Consider the following 21929-nt stretch of genomic DNA (forward strand, 5'->3'; position numbering starts at 1 on the left):
GGATCCACCGGAAGATCTTCCGTAGCATGCGCAGGATGTTAAAACAGGACGCGGAGACGGCGTTGACTTGTCTGGTCATGGAGAGGGAGGAGTCCAGGATGAAGCCCAGGTTGCGTGCGTGGTCTGTCGGTTTGGGTGCGGTGCCCAGGGCTGGGGGCCACCAGGAGTCGTCCCAGGCGGAGGGCGAGGAGCCCAGGATGAGGACTTCTGTCTTGTCTGAGTTCAGTTTCAGGCGGCTGGTCGTCATCCACTCGGCTACGTCTTTCATCCCTTCGTGAAGGTTGGCTCTAGCGGCGGCGGGGTCGTTGGTCAGGGAGAGGATCAGTTGGGTGTCGTCAGCGTAGGAGATGATGTTGAGGTTGTGTTGGCGTGCAATGGCCGCGAGGGGGCTCATGTAGACGTTGAAGAGGGTGGGGCTCAGCGAGGATCCTTGAGGGACGCCGCAGATGTATCATCTTGACCCTCAAGAACCCCTGTAGAAACAGGGAGAGGGCATGCAACCAGTCCCTGGAGACAACCGGGGAGCATGAGAGCAAGGAACAAGCAGCAGGCCAGCACATCAGGGTCATTGAGCAAAGTCCTTCTTGTAACCCAGCAGGCCACATGTCAGCATAACAAGCAAGTCAGTCCAATGGTGGTTCTTCCTGGCAGCACAACAGTCTCCTGGCAAGGTGCAGCATGTAGAGCCAGCAGTGTCTGGTTTCACATCCCATGCAGTGTCTACTAAAGATACTGTACTTGTACTCAAAATGTCTTTAATGTGGAGATCATAAGAGTATCATTCATTCACCTATATGTGGACATTGCAGCCATCCACTCTGCCAGCAGAAAGAATAAAAGGTGGAGCACCCTACCCAGTATTTCATGGCATATTCCTATGAGTCAAGAAAGCACGGAGAGCTTTCACGGTCTTCCAGGTATTCTTAACTAATTTGCAATCTGAGCTGCGACAGAATATTAGCAGACATTGACAAAATATCAGCAGACATCGACAAAATATCAGCAGACATCGAGGGGGGCTTATTTACAAGCACCTTGCACCGCCGGTACATTTACTTTTTCTCATATTAAAAGTGACACACCAGCGGCGTTGGGGCTTGGAAAGAAGGAAGCCCCACGGTGTTTATTTTCCACATTCTCCGTTGCATAAAAACCCGATCCAGCTCAGATAAGCATTGTCTTGTTTCTAAAGGGTCTGGCCCTTTAATAAAATTAAAACTTATTTCAAATAGTTTACATTCATGCTCCCAGAATCCCCTAGACACACTATAATGTTTTCCAGCCTAGCAATCGATAAACGTGTTCTTGTAGTTTCAACTCTGAGAACGAGATTGGTAGCTCATAAAATATGTTTACAGGGTAAGCAAGTGAATAATACATACTGCATCTTGAAGGTGTGCCTTCCGCCATGAATTTCTAGGTCCATGGTAACATTGCTCCTAGAACATTTATTAAATGTTAGGTTTAATTAGGCGAGTTTTCAGTGCATACTAGAAGAGTTTAACTAACAGTGGAATATTTCCATGCAGCTGTAGTAACAAAACATGTTTTCTCGGTGGCAGAGAACCTCTGGATAATATTAGGGGGTGGGAAGGAGCAGATGAAGGGGCAGAAGAAGCTTCCTCCAGAGAGGTCACCCACAATGGTATGGCCCACAGAACTTGTAATAAGTATGCATTATCAATGGCCTGTAGCAATGGTATGATTTCTAATTTGTCCAGTAGTTTTAAGCATGTGCATTAATAATGCTACGTGTACATATCTTAAAGCTGCTGTTTATGTTCTTTCTTTACTGTCTGACAATCTTATGGTGATAAATGTTTCTTCCTTGATGTTCCATCTCTGTGGTCCCAAACAACCTTGTTGTTAGATGTGTTGTTGCTTATTAGAGCACCCTATTTTCACCCAGTGCATTGGGAACCTTGGCCAAATGTATGAAATAATTTTCCGTTTGCAAATTGTATGATTGTGCCAGCTAAATGGTCTTTTGGAATGTACTAAACCCCTTTTGCGATTTATTAGCAGGTTATCGAATCTCAAAATGGATTTCGAAGTGAATCTCAAATTGCTATTTGGAAGGGGCACCTTTAGGTCATTCCTTCCAAATGGTGATTCACTATGGTATGTGTAAATGGTTACAAGGGAAATCTAACTGCAAAATATTAAAATAACAACATCAGATGGCACGCCCCTAGAGACCTTCTACCCTTTGTGAATGTCAAACAAGTCTATTGGGGAGTATGCAGTTGTTCAGGGAATCACTGCCTAGTGTGCAATACGCCTTTTAAAAGTTTACACCTTTTAATTGTTTTTAACACAGACCCATTTCATTTAAGGAATTGGCTCCAGTTGAAAAAAAATCAAATACAATCACAGACATCAAGATTTTCTGAAACCAGCAGGCCATCATTCCTGTGATGACCACTCTAAGGCTATGGATCTGCCCATCAAATCCACCTGGCTGTTTCACTTTTGATCACCTTTTTTGACTTCTTACTGTGAGTGAGCCTCACAGCTGGTGACTCAGCCATGGTAAACTCATGCTAAATGAACTGCACAAGTTTACCGCCACTGTCAGCCTTTTAAATAAAGGCCACTGTAAGAGTAAGGGGCACTTGGCTGGTTACACGTGAACATGTGTGCACATGTATAAGAGCTGCATTTGTGAGACTCCTGTCATGCGCAGCCCAGTAACTGCTCACAGGTAGTCTGGTGAAGAGGGGACTTTGCAGGATTGGATATTGACCTGGAGAATGCCTTATCAAGTAAGTGTACACTCATAGGGAAAGTCAGTGTGTTTACTGTCTTGTCTACAGTGACACTCCATTATACATATGGGGAGATTACCTTAGGGTGCAGTTTCGCTTCTTTTTGGCCTACAGAGACCAGTGAGGTGTCGAACTGAGGTGGAATCTGCATGCCAAACCCAAATAGGATAGTTCTAAGAAGATATCTGTGCTGCTCATTGGTCATCCAGACTTCTCTGGCTCAGCTCAAGATCAGAGCTCAGGCCTTTTATTACCCGACTGGGCCAAGTTAATTACATTTCTCTCCAGCAGCAGGAACAAAGACTTCTCCACTCAAAGGGAACAATTAACAGTGCTTCACTCAGCTCCTGAGGAAATGGGTGGGGATAAAGAATCTGCATCAATCGATCAGATGCCACACTGTACCAGGATGGGCTTGCACAAGCCCAATAAACAAAGGAGGGAGCCCAGACCTCTGAGGTCAACACCGGAGGGGGCTGCTCCTTAAATATTTGGGGGGTAAGGCCCTGGCAGTAATGTGAGTGAGGAGCAAAGCTGAGGCCCCCCAAAGGCGATGTGACTAGTGACTCCTGGATGATGCATTTTGAATTGTCTAGCAGGAGCACTGGGATGGGGCAGAGAGGTGACCTGGCACCCCAGGATAGGCCAGAGGTTCTTCAATTCCAGAAACATCTGGCCACTCTTAACAGGTCTTTAGGGGAGAGAGCTGACTCTCAGTTGTGTTCTTCTGCTGGACACCGGGACTGGGGGTAACAGCCATCGACAACTAATAAGAGGAACCCCTGATATCTATCTGGCCTAAGATGTGTGACTGCAGTTGTCCTCAGGACCAGTGGGCGGCTCCCCAAGACCAGGGAAGCTGGTCCCCTTACAACACCTAAGGATAGCTGGGAGAAAGTGACTTCTGCACCAAGGAGGAGAGCGGCACCAAGGGAGAAAGAACAGGAAGGGTGTTGTACGGTGGAGCCAGTGGATCCAGCTCCCTACAAAGTGCTCCAGGGGGCTGTGGCTTGCCACCAGGCTTCACAATTAACCCCAAAGTGAGCAAAACAGCCCAACAGGGCCCCTGATATGAGAGGACAAAGGATTTGACCTTTGATACACCTCATCATGATCACAGAATGTGTGGGGATCCACTGCAGTGTTGGGAACTAGCCTCTGGGTGGGCCAGGGATAGGGAATTGTCACAAGAATCATCCACCATTTTTAAATCCTGGGAGGCAAAGTGCGTTGGGCCTATTCCTGAAAGCTCAAGAGACCTTATTAGTTTACTCAAGCCAACAAATAATTATGACATTTAATTAAAATAGCAAAATGTAGAGTTTTAGGTATGTGGAGACAACAACATTCAAGTATGCAGATGAATGTGGATCTGGAATGTTTCACACATGCTATCACACATGTCTACATTGAAACAGCACTGGAGGTACACATCCTGCCAGGTGTATTATTGTGCACCAATATTATTGACATTGGTGCCATATTTAGTATATTTTAATACCTGGATTTCTGCAATCCCTGGATTAATGCCAGTCTCTAATTTCTTTATAATGGGCCACTTATGACACACCCTAATGCCAATTATAAGGAACAGACTTCAGAATTCAACTGTAATAAGTTATTGCAGTCGAGTTCTGACATCACAATGACTGCTGCTAGAGCTAACAAACAGGTGAAAAACAGGTCATGTCACATTGCGTCTGTTTAATGCAATGACAATGAAACATTGCTTTTCTTTCTTCTGCTCTACGTTTCTAGCTTACAGTGAAATGCAGAATGAACATGATTATGTTTTAGTTCCTTAGATAATTATCGAAAGTTAGAATCTTTCTGCATGGTTCTACACAATCTGAGCTACTGCAGCTTTTGTTTTCAACCCTACTTATACTGAACTGCTTCTAAATTCTTTTGCAACAAACATTTAGCAGGGTTTTGATGTGTTTAATTTTGTACTAGAGGTTCTTTTTTATTCTTCATGTTTGCAAACATGCCATCTCTTTCATATGAAAGAGCTATGTACCAACAAGAAGCAAAGTGGTTTGTGGAAAAGGTGATGCCATGATCATGTGCTTTATTTGATAAAGAATCTCCTATTGTATATGATAAGGATTTTGCAAGTCCCCTCAGAGTTCCATAACCTTATAAAGGAACTCAACCTTCAGCATCGTCTCTCATGGGTTACGGAACTCGTTGGTGGCTTGCAATATTCTTGTAAGGTACGACATGGGGGACGTTATCCCTTATATATATATCTATGTGCTGTACATAGTAGCATGCATTCACAATACAAGGTGACTTGAAAATACATTCCTTGAAAAATACACGCAAGCAAGCATGATTTAGAACCATTCTGTTCACAATATTCTATAGTTAAGGTCCTTAGGCAATGCAAGAAACATTGCCTTAGAAACTCTCCGGAAGATCTGCGCTCATAGTTCATCAGAGGGCTTTGACTATCGGGATTAGAGAGATCCCAAAAGGAAAGAAAGACCTTCCTCATTTCAGTTCTCAGAATCTCCATTTCAGAGTTGTGTCACATAGTGATGTGCACAGATTTTTTTCATTTTTTTCGCCAATGACATTTGCACAGTTTACCATTTTTGTCCTTTGTGATGAATGTAAAAAAATCAAATTCACTTTCATCTTTTTCTCCCAAGGTGCCTCTGTGAGATTATTTTCAAATTAGAAGAGGCTAATATTTACTCTGACCATCTCGATAATGTAAGCAGAATTGTTATCATTAGGTTAACCTTGTGCATAGTTTCTCTACGTACAATGGCAAATGTTTGAAGTATTTCTACATGCAGTGACACTGAGTAGAAGGAAACATAGTGCCTAATTACAATAGACCTGTTAATTCCCATTGAACTATCTCAATTATAGGTTTAGTGGGAACATCGCTACTCAGTGGTCCCCCACCTGGAAATTTCTTTTGCTGAAAACAGGTGGAATACTATTGATGGAAGATCATGGAAAACATGCAAAAATCAGCACAAGAAGTCCCACCTCCCGATGTTATTTGTCAAAAAAATCATAATCCCTAATATTTCCCTCCATCCCAAACTACTGAGAACCCTGATAACGGTAAATCTGGGAAAAGGAAATAATGGGGACTTTTACAGGCCATTCACATAGAGAGACCTACGGTTTCTGCAAAGTAATTCTTATGTAGACCCATTCAGTTAGTGTTAAGTAAGGATAACTGTGTCATAAATGTTGCAGAAGTCACATGTTTCATGTAGATGTGTCACAGATCTCCAGACACTCTGCAAGGTTGCCAAAAGTCCTTGGAAGCATCGCTCACCAGTGCTATCAAGCCCATTTCAGTAAAGCAATTAAGTAATACACTAAGTTATTTAGTAGCCACAGAGTTCATCTCTACAAAAATACCATGCAATAGTTAATATGTGCATGTAGGTTCATAAGAGCCAAGCAATTGGGGCCTTACTTAAATATAGGGGCCAGATGCGTTAAGAAATTGTTTTGTGATTTTCTAATCTCCAAATCTGTGCGGTTCGCTATTATTAAATCGCAAGACTGAATGCATGAAACTGTGGGGAACACTTTTGGCAATCCCTAGGGGAACGCACATGACCTACCTCATGAATATGAGGTAGGTCGCAATGTGCAATCCCCTAGGAATCGCAAAAATCACAAGGATGGTGGACTGCTGGGCTCAGCAGACCACTATGTCTGTGATTGACTTCAAATAAAACATTTTTTTTTAAATGCAGCCTGTTTTCTTTAGAGGAAAACGGGATGCGTTTCAGAAACAAAAATTAAAAGTTTTCTGTTCATTTCATAAGAGCAGGCAGTGGTCTGTGGGATCACTGCCTGCTCTTAAAAAATGATTTTCCAAACATTCACAAAGGTGGAGGGGGCGAATGGGTTACCACGTACTTGAAGTACGTGGTAAAATGCAAATGTTTTGCGACCGCATTCACGGTCACAAAACATTCATGCATACCTCTAGGATTCTCTATTTGGAAGGGACGCCCTAAACACGCCCCTTCCAAATAGCAAATAGCAAACCCATTTTGCGATTCTGTATCAGGGTAGCCTTTTTTTTGCAATAGCAAATGGTCCGATTCTGTGATGCGGCCCGTTTGCGAGGAGAAAAATTCTTGATGTATCTTGCCCTAAATTCTCTGAGGTGTGGTGTGAAGTAGTGCACCAGTGGTGCTGTAAAGTTGCATCTGTCCAAAAATTACAATGTTTGATCATAGAAAAAAATATCTCATAATGCTGACTTTGTCCTACTGTTAAGGAAGGAGTGAAGTTCGACTTTGATTTGTGTATTTACTGGTCCACAGGCTGAGCCGTTAAGGTATTTGTAATGAGAGTGTTCTAGTGAGGGGAAGCAATCTGAGAAATGATTCTAAATCCTGGTTCCAGACCTATGTTCAGGGTATCTTAAGGTTTCATGTATGATGACCGCAAGAAGTTGATAGGAGAAAGTTAGACATAATTAATGTTGGTGATGAAGACAGGTGAATAGCCATGGACTTGAAAAAAGGAACAAACCTTTTAAAGATCAGGGGCGACTTCTTCGCTATGGTGGAGGAGCATCGCCCCACTGCTGCTACCCAGCAGAGGCAACAGCATTTTCTTTTTCACCATTGCCTATAATAGGTAGACGAGTCACGAGGCCAGGCCATCCTCCTTAGCTTCAAGAGGAGTTGTGGGCAATACTAAGTGTGCATGATGGTTTGGCCAGCCATTTTAGGCCGGCCAAACCGTCATGCACACTTAGCATTTCTCCACCCGGCTGTATTGGACAGCTGGGTGGAGAAAAGCCACAGGCTCCCAGGCACTATCTGAGCAGCACACCAGGCCACTGTGATGTCTCTGATAGTATTCCCAGCATCTGGGAGCCTCCAAAATGTGTACCAGTCAAGGATCGAGAGAGGAGGAAGATGAAGCGAAAGCAGTGTCAGGTAAGTTGTCCTTTTTGTTTTATATATACAATTTTTTTAATGTATTTATGTGCCTGTCCCCCCTTGCTGCCCTGCCACCTCACATCAGGAGCACCTGTCACTGTTAATGATGACATTTGTTTTGAATGACATTCTGACCTGTGTCATTTAGAAGAAGTGGATGGCCCCTAGGCAAGCTTAAAAGGGTGAAAGAGGCAAAATGGAGGACATTGTCAGGTGGTGTTATGGATTACTTTGATAGTCTGATGAAAAAGATCTTACAGGTATATGGGATCACTGCCTGCTCTTAAAAAATGATTTTCCAAACATTCACAATGGTGGAGGGTTACCACGTACTTGAAGTAGGTGGTAAAATGCAAATGTTTTGCGACCCCATTCACGGTCAGAAAACATTCATGCATACCTCTAGGATTCGCTATTTGGAAGGGACGCCCTAAACACGCCCCTTCCAAAGAGCAAATAGCAAACCCATTTTGCGATTCAGTAACAGGATAGCCTTTTTTTTGCAATAGCAAATGGGCCAATTCTGCGATTCGGCCCATTTGCAAGGAGAAAAATTCTTGATGCAGAGGGTGGAAGAGGCAAAATGGAGGACATTGTCAGGTGGGGTTATGGATTACTTTGATAGTCTGATGAAAAATATTTTACAGTAATCAGATTTACGCAATACTGTTATTGATCAGGGTTTTTCCAAGGTTCAGGTGTAGTGTGCACAACTTTGTCAAATCCTGAGGCGATAGAAGCAGATACATCATTATGTTACTAGGAAAGGAGGTCATTCATTAGGCAAACAAAATGGACACTAAATATTGAGGAGGGAGGACTAGGAAGTCAATCTCAAGGAAGAGAAGAAATAAGACCGGCTGATGGATTATTAGAGAAGGATAATTAGCTTACTTTCTGTTTTTGATAAGTTCAGCTTGAGAGAACAGATCGCTATCCAGCATTGGGTGGCTTTGAGGCAAATTGTCATTTAATCTTGGATGGGCAAATTTATTGAAGGATAGTAATGTGTGTGTTAACCATTAGTTAAAAATATGACTAACTCAATCAGTCATGTAATGTAGGTACTTAATGAACTGTGGTGACATGGCCAGATTTAACATATTTTCAGTGAAGCAAATCTGCCATTTTTCAACCACTGTTATTATGTTTTCTATACACTGTATAAATTGTATGGCATGCTCACCCTCTCTTTCCATAACTTGCCCATTGCAGGGCCACTGTAAGAAATGGGATAACTGGTTGACAGGGGAGTGAGCCCTGGTCAAGCAGCAACCACAATCCTTGTCATGGTGAGGTACAAGCCAATCCCAAATAAACCGGTGCTCAACACTCTGGTAGCTTGGCACAGAGCAGTCAGGCTTAACTTAGAGGCAGTGTGCAAAGTATTTTTACAACACTTCAAATAGTAATAACGTGAAAGAGACTACACAAAAGAGTCCACATTGACTTAGAAAATAAAGAAAATGTATTTAGAAAACAAGACAAAAACACCTAAAATCTAATCAATAAAACCAGAGTTATGAATTAAGATTTTAGTGTTAAATACCACCAAAAAGCCTCCCCGCACGCCTATCCTGTTGATACTCCTGAGCGAGGCTTTTTGATTTACGTTGTTAGAGAGAAGCGCTCACTTACCATGTATTTTTGGGGCTCCACCGTGCAGTAGATCCGAAGACCTGCCCTCGTCTGCTTGCCGGCCTTCGTGGCGCTGACGCCGGGGCCTCGAGTGCAGAGGTTGTCCGGCAGTGTTCGTATTGTTGGCGGCCCTGGTTTGGATGAGAAACCGGTCAGTGGGAGCCTGAGAGCCACGAGCCGGGAGAGTTGGTGCTCACCCACTCCCAATAGTGGGTTGCCCCATATGCCCGAGCTGTCGACGAGCCGGAGAGAAGCTGTGTCGCCTGGTTCCCCTTGGGTGTGACGCCCGCCCATGTTAATAGTCCCGTCCGGGAACCGGCGGTTGGCTCCCGAAGAGCTGCGGGGAGCGCACCCGGCCTTTCGGTGACTCTCCTTTCCGCACCAGGCGTCGACTGCCGATCGATGATCAGCCGTGAGACCTGTTGCCTCTGGTGGTCGGACTGGACTCGGAGGTGGAGGGGAAGTGGCGGAGAACGAAGTGGCTAAGATGGCGGATGGCGCCTTGGAGTGCACCCCTTCCGGGGACGGAGACACCGCTGAATTTGAGAACCCCGGACTTCGGCTACATGGGGAGACGCTAACGCGTAGTCACGTGCTGGTTGCACTGGTTGCCCTGTGGACTGCTCTGCTCCGGAACTCCCGGGACTTGGAGGTACGGATCGCTGCCATTGCTGATCCGCCATTTTGTGGCGTAGTGGCTTTCCCCCGAGTTGGTGCCGCTGAATCTCCTTCGGTCGCTGTGCCAGGTTCCCCGGATGAGTCTACAGTTTTGAGGGTGCGAATGGATCTGGCTCCTGTGCTGCGGTGCTTCCCGCATTCTGTGCTTTCCTTTCCATGCTTGGCAGACCTGTTTTTGGACTTGGACTTGTTGGTGGTCGGGGTATTGTTGCATTCTGGCCGCCGCCGTGCATCGTCGGTTGTTTCTTGGTGGCTGGGACGATGTTGTGCGGCGGCGCTGCCTGCTCCGCCTGGAAGGATTGAACTTTTTGTATCAACCTGTCTCCTGACTGCGAGGCTGTTTAGCAGTTCTACTATTCACAGAAGTGGCCAGGGGTGACCTTGCTTGGGTCTTGGAGGGACTTCTTGCTGGTTAATGGTGACTCAAGGACAAGTCTTGTGGGGCTGTTATTAATTGCGTTTTATGCACTCGCTGATCTTTGTACTTTCTATGGCCTCTGTCTCTACGATTTTAGTTGCGGGGGTGGGGGGGACCGGGTATCTGAATCGCCGGCCCCTCTCCTCATTCTTTTTCTTTATTGTCTTCTTCTTTCTCTCTTTATTTCCTTTCTTTAGGGTGACTCTGGGGCGACAGGCACGCTGTTAGTGGGGTAGGCCATAGCCATTACGGTGATGTAGGGTGGCGGGTGTTGGAGGGGTTTTGTTATTTTAGTTTGTTTTGTTCTATGGTCCTTTTCTCTCTTTCTTCCCCAGGGGGTTGGCTATATAATCTTCTTCCATCCTTTTTCTGTTAGGCATCTGCACTTGTTTCTTCTTTCTGCCTTGTACGGGTGGGTTTTTCACACGATGTTTTTGCTCAATTGCTAGCCATTGTTTGACCTTTACTCCTGGCCTGCCTCCGGCGGGCGCAGGGTGTTTTCGGCCTTATTGCTTATCATCGATTTTTGATTGCATGGAGGGGTACACCCCTCCCGTCTCTTCTTGTTTATTGTGTAGTGTGATGCCTCTGTTGATATAGCCGCTGCCTCCTTCTCAATATTATAAAAATGAAACCTCTTTTATTCTTGTGTTTCGCTGTGCTGCGACCACGTACTACGACTATAACGTGATTCCTCCTTTTATCGTACACATTTACAATGCTCCTGTCATTATCTCCTGATTTTGCGGCCGGCCCCTGTGGTTGTAGGCCTGCGCCTGTATTGCTCTGTTTGACTTAATAAAGGTTTTTAAAAAAAAAAAAAAAAATACCACCAAAAAGCAAAAAAGCGTCAACTGCAGCTATTTGGTCATGCTGGACCGGGACAAAATCGCACTTTCAGGCCAACCATGATGGAGAACAGTTCGGCTATAGGTTAAGCCCACAGAAGTTTGCCTCCTCAATTCAATCCAAGAGCCCTGTTCACAATGGAGGGGGCCGCGAGGAGTAGTTAAAGTATTGTGGGAGGCTGGGCCCTGTTTGTGATGGAGGGGGCAACGAGGAGCAGGGAAAGTGTTGTGGGAGGCTGTTGACCTAGCACAAAGAGCAGGCCAGGTGTCGCAGGCAGGTGTTTCTGGAGCTTTAAGTTGGCGGTCCCCACTAGCAGTAGATGCTGTAATGTGAAGCTGTTGCTACCAGAGCTTTGCATTGAATCACGGTGCGAGTGGTGAGGTTTTGGTGCGAATGGGCCCATTCATGATCACCAAGAGCCCAAAAGCTTGAATTTAGCTCCCTGACCTTTGCAAAGGTACCAGAACCTGAGGGATACCACTTGGGGATCAGGAACCCACTGTAGCTGGGAGCAGGGACTGGTGAAGGATGTTGGGGAGCCTTTGAAGTTCCTGAGGCTCAGATCAGGACGCCAGCAGGCTACCCTTGGAGTTACTCTGGTGTACTGGGGTCCACAGTGAAGTTGCAGGTCCATGTCTCTTCTCACGGAGGCAAGAGAGCCATTGGCAACAGGTCAGCATGGCAGGGCAGCAGTTCCTTCAGATCAGAGTGACAGTCCTTTCAGCAGCAAAGCAGTCCTTTTTTGAGGCAGAGTATCCACAGGTTCAGAAGTGTAATTAAGAGTTGGTGTTTGAGATCCAGTATTTATACCCAGTTGTACCTTTGAAGTTGTGGAGAAGCTTCTAGAGGTTTCGCTTTTAAGTTCCCAGGCACGCTGCCTTTCCTGGCATGGCTCCAGAATAACTAAAGAGGGTATGCAGATGTTTGGGTGGAGTCAGCACACAGCCATTCATGGGCAAGCGGGGCTGTGCCCAGCTACTCCCTCCCATCCTGTCAGCAGTAGCGGTCGGTGGTGGGAGTAGCTGCCGGGCAGTGACTTGGGGAGGGGGATGGGCAGGGTTGGGGGTTGTAATCTATGGATTACAGAGGATTACATGTAAGTAAACATATAAATAAATAAAACGAATTTCGTTGCACTCACTGCATCCCCAAATGGGATGCAGTGCATGCAACGAAATTCGTTTTATTTATTCATATGTTTACTTACCTGTAATCCTCCATAATCCAAAGATTACTATCCCTCCCCACGTCACCGACCGGCAGCTACTCCCACCACCGACCACTACTGCCTGTCAGTGATAGCCCATCCAGCCAAAAGAGAGTTCTCTGTTGTGTGTGGCTGTCTAGGAGGAATACAGAAAGCCCAACTATCAGCTACACCCATTAATGTGACCCAGAGACAAGCTACAGGCACTAAATGGCTAAGGCAGTAAAATACCAACTTTCTAAAAGTGGCATTTTCAAAATTGCAGTTTAAAATCCAACTTCAGGATTTCTCATTACAATCCCAAAGACACCAATTATAAAAGGATTACCTATCCCTATTATCCTAGGTAGGTAGGTCTTGCTGTAGCGAAAATATGAATTTAAGAGTTTTTCACTACCAGGACATGCAAGTACATGTGCAACTTTTTTAATTTCCTCCCCATGGGGCTGTTTTGGGCCTACCTTAGGGGTGATTTGTACATAATACAAAGGAATGGTTGGGCCTGGCAGAAGGGTTTACTTGGCTAGGTTGAGATGACAGTTTAAATCTTCACACACACACACAGGCACAATGGCAGGCCTCAGACATGTTTATATTGCTACTTAAGGGTGTGAAACAATCAGTGTTGCAGGCATACCAGTAGCATTTAATTTACAGGCCCTGGGATCAGGTAGTGCCACTTTACTAGGAACATACAAGTAAATCCAATATGCCAAATTGGTGTAAGCCAATGCTGTTGATGGAAATGTGAAGGCGAAGAGGCATGCAACGATGGTGGCCAAAGGGAGCGTGGAAGAGGCGATTGCATTGCCAGCTACGGCTTTAAATTACCCCCGACGAAGAGCTACAGACCAGAATTGCATTGGATGGAGCAACATGAAGCTATTCAAGGTGAACTATTAATTCCTAAGTATCACTGACAAGGCCCAATGGGCATGCAGATGGCTTTTGTAAAAATGTGAAAAGAATGTGGAATTATGCTGCCTTCGAAGTGGATGTAAATAAATGGATGAAGTTTGGAGTAACAATTAAACATTTGGATTAAACGTGGAGTACAAGACAAACATTTGTTTATTGTGAGGAAAATGATTTCTTCATCAGGCAGTGCAACTGACTTGTGCGTAAGGTACATGCCATTTGTACTGTTAATCATACATCTGTGACATTTGGGACAAATCACAGCTTCAGTCTGCACACCATTACACAACTAGAGACAGAAGATGAGCATTAGGAGGTGTGCATTCTATCACTGTTTACATTGATTCCTCTGTGGAGAAGTGTGCTCACTGGTTAGAGCGGCAGACTCTGATGCAGAGGTCTGGCCCGGGACCAGGGTTTAATTCCCGTCGCGGCAGGTTCTTGGGCTCAATGTCCTCGGACCCAATAATTCTCTCGCCTCGGTGTCTACTCTATCTGTGGGTCCCACTCTGCAACTCTGGGCAATAGCTTGCTTAATCTCCACACTGGCCCTAACGCTAGGATGCCTGGCTTCACCTTGGGGTGCCCAGGAGTGGGCATCTCACAGGAACAGGCCAGGATGGGTTCCTGAGCGGCACAGCGCGGGGACACACTGGCTAGTGTAACCAGGCGCTTTATAAGCTCAGGATTATATATTTTAAGTCAATGATGCCATGTTTTATGAAGAGAGCACAATCACTTTAGAGCTGGTCAGCAGTAGCAAAGTGTGCAGATTCCCTAAAGCCAGCAAAAATTAGTTCAGAAAACAGGAGGGTGAAGACAAAATGTTTGGGTATGACCCTGCAGAAATGGTCAAGTGCAACAAGCCACCCTCTTGCATATGTTGCGCATGAGAACACGAAATAACACATTTATTTTATACTGCCACAGTTATGATGAGTCGTGAGGCAAACACTATACATTTTCTCAGTGGTGGGCAGCACAATGAAAAGGTGGTTGGTGGGTGAGTGCGCTGAGGGGGAGTTCAGTGGGAAGGGAGGTTAACCCCTTGCATGCTTCGGACACGCGGGAGCCATCCAACGCATGAGTGCTAATGTGTGTCAGACGGTTCTTGTGCGTCCAACGCCATTGCACAGGAAATCCCTCCGGTGCAGGCACCAGAGGGATTTCTTTTTCTCCCCCAAAGCCTCAGGAGCTGGGAAAGAGCTTCCCCAGGTTCCAAGGCCCTGTGGTTTCTATGAAATGACGATCAGCGCACACGTCGCACTGACATAATTTAGTAGAAACCGAAACTGAAATGAGCCCTTAGGCTCATTTCAGTTTACTTTCTATGTGCTCAGGGAGCATGTAGAAGGACGGAGAGGTATCATTGGAAAGGGGAAAATCTCCCCTTTCCAATGGTACCCCACTGCAGAGGATCCCTGCTTAATCTGCCACCCGGTGCTGGGGGCAGAAAGCCCACTAGACGCCAGGGATTTTTTGTTGCCATTTTTATTTAGGGTGGTGCCTGCTGAAAACGGGCACGTCAATGCCCCACCCCCTGCCAAAATGACAGCCTTTCTGCCACCTGGGAGGCAAAAAGCCCACTAGATGCCAGGGATATTTCGGGGGCAATTTATATTAGGGTGGGGGCTGCCCAAAATGGGGATGCCACTGCCCCTATCCCCCTGCAAACAATTACAGCCTTTCTGCCCCCCCGGGGGCAAAAAGACCACTCGATGCCAGGGATTTTTTGAGGGAAATTTGTTTTGAGGTGGGGGCTGCCCCCACTCCCCATGCAACAATTACAGTCTTTCTGCCCCCCGGGGGCCGATGGGGGCAGTAGCCCTCAAACTGCCCCCCGGGGGGTTGAAAGCACACTAGAACACAGAGATTTTTTGGGCAAGTACAATTAGGGGTTAGGGCTGTCCAAAACGGGCATGCCAATGCCCCCACCCCCCTCCCGCAAAAATTTCAGTCTTTCTGCCCCCCCTGGGGGGCAGATGGGGCAGTACCCCAGGGGTCAGAAAGGCCACTAGAAACCAGGGATTTTTTTTGTATTCATGTAGGGGTGGTAGCTGCCCAAAATGGGCATGACAATATCCCCCCAGAGAAATTTCAGTCTTTCTACTCCCCCGGGGGGGGCAGGTGGGGGCAGTGGCCCTGATCTGCCCCATGGGGGCAGAAAGCCCACTAGGCATCAGCGATTACACTGGCTTTTTTTATGCATGGGGGCTGCCCAGGATGGGCATACCAATGCCCCCACACTTGCAAAGGGGAATCCAGGATGAGGTGACTTGTGTGCCTCTCACCAGGTTCTGTTACCCAGAATCCTTTGCAAACTTCAAACTTAGTTTTAAAAAAACACATTTTCCTCTGTTGGAAAGTTCTGGAATCTGCGTGGATCCACAAAATTACACCTACCAAACATTCCTCAAAGTCTCCCGAGAAAAATGGTACCTCATGTGTACGGGTAGACCTAGTGCCCGCGACACGCATTGGCCCAAAGCGCAACATGGACACACCACATTTTCACAGTGAAAACTGACCCTTTTTTTGCAAAGTGTCTTGCTGTAGATTGTGAACTCTAGCTCTGCCGGTACCTAGGGAAACCTAGCAAACCTATACATTTTTTAAAACCTGACACGCAGGGGAATTCAGGATGGGTTGACTTGTCTGGCTCTCACCAGGTTCTGTTACCCAGAATCCCTTGCAAACCTCAACATTTGTCATTAAACACATTTTCCTCACATTTCTGTGGTGGAAAATGTTGGAATCTGCATGGATCCACAAATTTCCACCCATCCCACATTCCCCAAAGTCTTCAGAGAAAAATGATACCTCACTTGTGTGGGTAGACCGAGTGCCCGTGACAGGAAATTGCCCAAAATGCAACATGGACACAACACATTTTCACACTGAAAACGGACCCTTTTGTTGCAAAGTGCCTAGCTGTAGCTTTTGAACCCTAGCTCTGCCGGGACCTAGGGAAACCTAGCAAACCTATATATTTTTTAAACTAGACACACAGGGGAATCCAGGATGGGGTGACTTGTCTGGCTCTCACAAGGTTCTATTACCCAGAATCCTTTGCAAACCTCAAAATCTGTTAAAAATACACATTTGCTCACATTTCTGTTGTGGAAAGTGCTGGAATCCGTGTGGATCCACAAAATTCCATCCACCCCGCATTCTCCAAAATCTTACAAGAAAAATGGTACCTCACTTGTGTGGGTGAGTCAAGTACCTGCGACAGGCAAGGTCCCAAAACCTATTGAGGCAACTTCAAAATTACCTATCACAAAATAATATGATTTGGCAAGGGGGGCCCCATGAGCTTTTGGCCCCTGGCTCGGCGGCCATCTAGGAAAAACCTACCAAACCCACACATTTCTCAAAACTAGACACCCTGGGGAGTACAGGAAGGTATGACGTACGTGGGTCCCTCAAAGTTGTCTGACCCAGAATGCCCTGCAAACCTCAAATTTAGCTGAGAAAATCTCTTTTTTCTCAAAAATTTGTGTGGGAAAGTTCTTCAATCTACGTGGATCCACAAATTTCCTACCACCCAGCGTTCCCCCAGGTCTCCGAATAAAAATGATACCTCACTTGTGTGGGTGGAACAAGTACCAGTGACAGGCATTGGCCCAAAATTCATTGAGGAGACATCAAAATGACCTATCACAAAACATCCTGGTTTTGGAAGGGGGGTCACCTGGGTTTTTGGTCCTGGCCTCGGCGACCATCTTGGAAAACTACCAAGCCCACACATTTCTGAAAACTAGACACCCGGAGGAGTCCAGCAAGGTATGGCTTGCGTGGATCCCCCAACGTTGTTTTACCCAGAAAGCCCTGCAAACCTTAAATTTAGCTGAAAAGAAATTCACTTTTTCTCAAATTTCTGTGTGAGAAAGTTCTGGAATCCATGTGGATCCACAAATTTCCTACCACCCAGCGTTCCCCCAGGTCTCCCGATAAAAAAGATACCTCACTCCTATGGGTGGGTCAAGTACCCGCGACAGGCAAGGACCCAAAACTTATTGAGGAGACATCAAAATTACCTATTATATAACAACCTGGTTTTTCATGGGGGGGGTCACCTGGGTTTTTGGCACAGGGCTCGGCGGCCATCTTGGTAAACTACCAAACCCTCACATTTCTGAAAACTAGACACCCGGGGGAGTCCAGTGAGCTATGGCTTGCGTGGATCCCCCAATGTTTTCCTACCCAGAAGGACCTGCAAAGTTCAAATTTAGCTGAAAAAAACACGATTCCACATATCTTTGGGTGGAATCAACCTACCGGCACAAATATCTTACCCCACAGCATTCCCCTCAGTCTCCCGAGTAAAATGATACCTCACTTGTGTGGGTGGGGCTAGAGCCTGTGACTGGGAAGAGCCCAAAACATAGGGAATAAGGGTATAGCACTGAGGATTCTAAGCACAAAAGTTTTTTAAAGTACATTTTTAGCCAATTCTGCATTGGACACCCACACAAGTGAGGTATCATTTTACTCGGGATACTAAGGAGAATGCTTTGGGGTAGGACGTTTGTGCTACCACAGTGAATCCACTCAAAAAATATGTGGAACATGTGTTTTTTTAGCTAAATTTGAGGTTTGCAGGGGATTGTGGGTATGGAAACCTTAGGGGATTCAGGCAAGCCATACCTCATTGTACTCCCCAGGGTGTCTAGTTTACAAAAATGTGTGGGTTTGGTAGGTTTCCCAAAATCCCTGGTGACCCCCAAAACAAGGTAGTTTTGTTTTACGTAATTACAAAGTCTTCATAGTACGATTTGGGCCATTACCTGTTGCAGCCACTATGCCTACCCATACAAGTGAGGTACCAGTTTTATCAGGAGACCTGGGGGAATGCTGGGTGGTAGGAACTTTATGTCAGCCCGGTGATCCTACAACTTTCCCAGACAGAAATGTGAGAAAAAATAGATTTTTCAACAATATTTGAGGTTTGCAGGGGATTCTGGGTAGGGAAATGTTGGGGGACCCATGCAAGCTATACCTTGCTAGGCTCCCCTGGGTGTTTAGTTTTCAGAAATGTGTGGGTTTGGTAGGTTTCCCTAGGTGGGCGCCAAGCCCGGAGCCAAAATATCATGGGACCCCACTTGCAAAAGCAGGTTGATTTGAGATAGGTAATTTTGATGTCGCCTCAACAGGTTTTGGGCCCTTGCCTGTTGACTCACCCATGCAAGTGAGGTACCATTTTTATCGGGAGAACGGGGGGAATGCTGTGTAGAAGGCGATTTGTGGATCCACGCAGATTTCAGAACTTTCCTGCACAGAAATATGAGAAAAAGTGATTTTTCAGCTAAATTTGAGGTTTACAGGGAATTCTGTATTGGGAAATGTTGGGGGACCCACGCAAGCCATACCTCACTGGACTCCCCCTGGTGTCTAGTTTTCAGAAATGTGTGAGTTTGGTAGGTTTTCCTAGATGGCTGCTGAGCCAGGGGCCAAAAACACATGGGACTCCCCTTGCAAATCCAGGTTGTTCTGTGATAGGTCATTTTGAAGTTGCCTCAATAAGTTTTGGGCCCTTGCCTGTCATGGGTACTTGACCCACCCACACAAGTGAAGTACCATTTTTCTCGGAAGACTTTGCGAAATTTGGGTGGGTGGAATTTTGTGGATCCATGCAGACTCCAGAACTTTCAACCACAGAAATGTCAGGAAAATGTGTTTTTTTTACAAATTTTTAGGTTTGCAAAGGATTCTGGGTAACAGAACCTGGTGTGAGTCAGTCAAATCACCCCATCCTAGATTCCCCTGGGTGTCTAGTTTAAAAAATATATAGGTTTGCTAGGTTTCCCTAGGTCCCGGCAGAGCTAGGGTTCAAAAGCTACAGCTAGGCACTTTGCAACAAAAGGGTCCGTTTTCAGTGTGAAAATGTGTTGTGTCCATGTTGCATTTTGGGCCATTGCCTGTCGCGGGAACTAGGCCTACCCACAAAAGTGAGGGACCATATTTCTCGGAAGACTTTGGGAAATGCGAAGTGGGTGGAATTTTGTGGATCCACGCAGATTCCAGAACTTTCCACCATAGAAATGTGAGGAAAATGTGGGTTTTTTTAACAAATTTTTAGGTTTGCAAGGGATTCTGGCTAATAGAACATGGTGAGAGCCAATCAAGTCACCCCATCCTGGCATCCCCTGGCTGTCTAGTTTTAAAAAATGTATAGGTTTGCTAGGCTTCCCTAGGTGCTAGCAGAGTTAGGGTTCAAAATCTACAGCTAGGCACTTTGCAAAAAAAGGGTCAGTTTTCACAGTAAAAATAAACTGTGTCCACGTTGCATTTTGAGCCGTTTCCTGTTGCTGGCACTAGGCCTCCCCACACTAGTGAGGTACCATTTTTTTGAGGGGGTTAGGGTAATACAGGATTTTAGAGCAACTGTTATTACCTATTGACTTTCGATGCATTTCTGCCTTCCAAATGAAAGACAATGTGTAAAAAAGAAGTAATTTTGAAAAATGTTCTATAATTCTCATGCTAGTACGGGTACTCACAATTTCAGAAATGTGCAAATATCTACTGTTTCTAAACTCTACATTTTGTTCCAATTTCAGAAATACATAGGGCCTTTCATACCCATTTTTCCATGTATATATTTTCCCAAATGAATTGCTTTATACCAGGTACATAATAAAAAAGCATTGCTCAGTTATTGGCTCTGGGTTCGTCAGGTTCTTGGTGAACCTACAAGTCCTCTATTTCCCCACAACCTGAAAGGTCTAGCGGATGTAATGGTATATTGCTTCCAAATAGCTGTCATAATTAGAAGAAGGTAAAGGTGAAAACGTTGACACAAATGGCTGTTTTTTTCAGCTAATTTTCAATTTTTCCTATATTTAACTGTTAGTTTCCATAAAGAAACCTTGAAGGATCTACACAATTGACCCCTTGCTGAATTTAAAATGTTGGCTCTTTTTTAAAAATGTATAGCTTTCCAGGATCCATTATTGCTTACATACCCATTTCTATCATTAACTGGAAGGAGGTTGAAAGGACAAAAAAAATAGCAAAAATAGGCTGTCCCAGAAAAATGGCCAAACTGTGTAAAACATTTTGGTTTTCTGACAAAAGTCTGCGTGTCCCTGAAAGCTGGTAAAATAGTGATTTCAGCACCACAACCCCTTTGTTGATACCTTTTGGAGGGAAAAAACAGACACTTTCATCTGTAGCCCTTTTTCCCATTTCCCCCCTCAAAAAAGAATTAGCTGTATTTTGGCTTCTGGGTCCCCTTCAGGGGAATCCACAAACCCTGGGTACCTTTAGACTCCCCATGCTGTTGGAGGAAAAGCATGTACATTTGGCGTGGATACCTTATGTTGTCAAAATGTTACAGGGGCCTAAGAGTGAACTACCCAAAGTAGCCAAAAAAGACTTAGCAAAGGGGGTGGAAAGGCCTAGCAGCGAAGAGGTTAATAATTAAAAAATTAAAAAACACCTGGAACTGTTGGCAGCATTGCTCCTTGTGCCTCAGTGTTTTGCTGTTTCCTTGTCCCAGCAGGCACTGGGACAGCATCGCAGACTCCCTGTGCAATGTCCAGGCTGCTCTCAAGCATGAGAGCAGTGTGGTTATTGGCCTGAGCAGGCTGGTTTGACTCTCCGCTCAGGACAGGGAGTCTGTGCAGTTTCTCCAACTCGGCTGTTCAATACAGCCCAGTTAGGGAAACCTAAGTGGGCATGTGAGTTTGGCCATCCTGAGATGGCTGGCCAAACACACATGCGCACTTAGATGTGCAGAAACCAGTCCTTCTCCCCCCTCCTATGGCCCCAGCCCCGTACCTCTATACGCACGCTGGCTAAAACCAGCAGGTGAAAAATAAAATGATGATAGAATATCGCATTATTTTTCACCTGTTGACTCTGAAACAGTGGGACGACACTCTTCCGCCATTGCGGCGGAGTTCCCCCTGCATTTTTTATATTTTCTGATGATTTAAACAGATGTACAGAAGCAACAGAGTTAAAGAACGCAAACTGTAGAATGTGCTGCCACATGTAGGGTTTAGGTACCATATTTGAGATTGTGATTTCTGATGACAAATAAGCAACCAATGTGTGTACTAATACATGAATGAAGGGTGATTTAGACGCTGTAATGCATGTGTGTGGGCAAACAATATCCCACTTTAACAATAATGTGTATCTGATAAAAACCGGAAGTAATACTGATTGCACATATGGGACGTCTGTGTAGGTATATTCTTACCATCTATAGAAGCCCTCTTTGGCAGAATTGTGACTGCTCCCTCAGCGATCTCCTCTTGCTGATAGACAGGTGCAATTTTGGACCCCCAACTGTCTGAGCCGATCCAAAGGAAATGGTCAGTGTGATTGGTTTTTTTGGCCGCCTCCAAGACTCGCCTGTTTGTTAAGGAAGACAAGACATTTTATTGATTTGCTCCCTGGAGCACTGACTGGATGTGGTATTACATTCTACCTAGTCAGGACATTCGCAATTAGTCAATCATTCTGACAGTGCAACCTATCTATTTGGGAAGGCCCCCCCT

General features: G+C 45.4%; 1 protein-coding gene across 2 annotated transcripts in view; it reads right to left on the reverse strand.

The window, feature by feature from the left end:
* The window catches only part of GRM8 (glutamate metabotropic receptor 8), a 1898542-nt gene that overhangs the window by 1235546 nt on the left and 641067 nt on the right, over positions 1 to 21929 (reverse strand). For both annotated transcript variants that reach the window (XM_078679089.1, XM_078679093.1), the window contains exon 3: positions 21629 to 21783. In XM_078679089.1, the coding sequence (XP_078535215.1) occupies positions 21629 to 21783 (155 nt within the window). The remainder of the gene's footprint in view (positions 1 to 21628; positions 21784 to 21929) is intronic.

Source organism: Lissotriton helveticus, chromosome 1_1, assembly GCF_964261635.1.
Source record: "Lissotriton helveticus chromosome 1_1, aLisHel1.1, whole genome shotgun sequence".
NCBI classification, from domain to species: domain Eukaryota; kingdom Metazoa; phylum Chordata; class Amphibia; order Caudata; family Salamandridae; genus Lissotriton; species Lissotriton helveticus.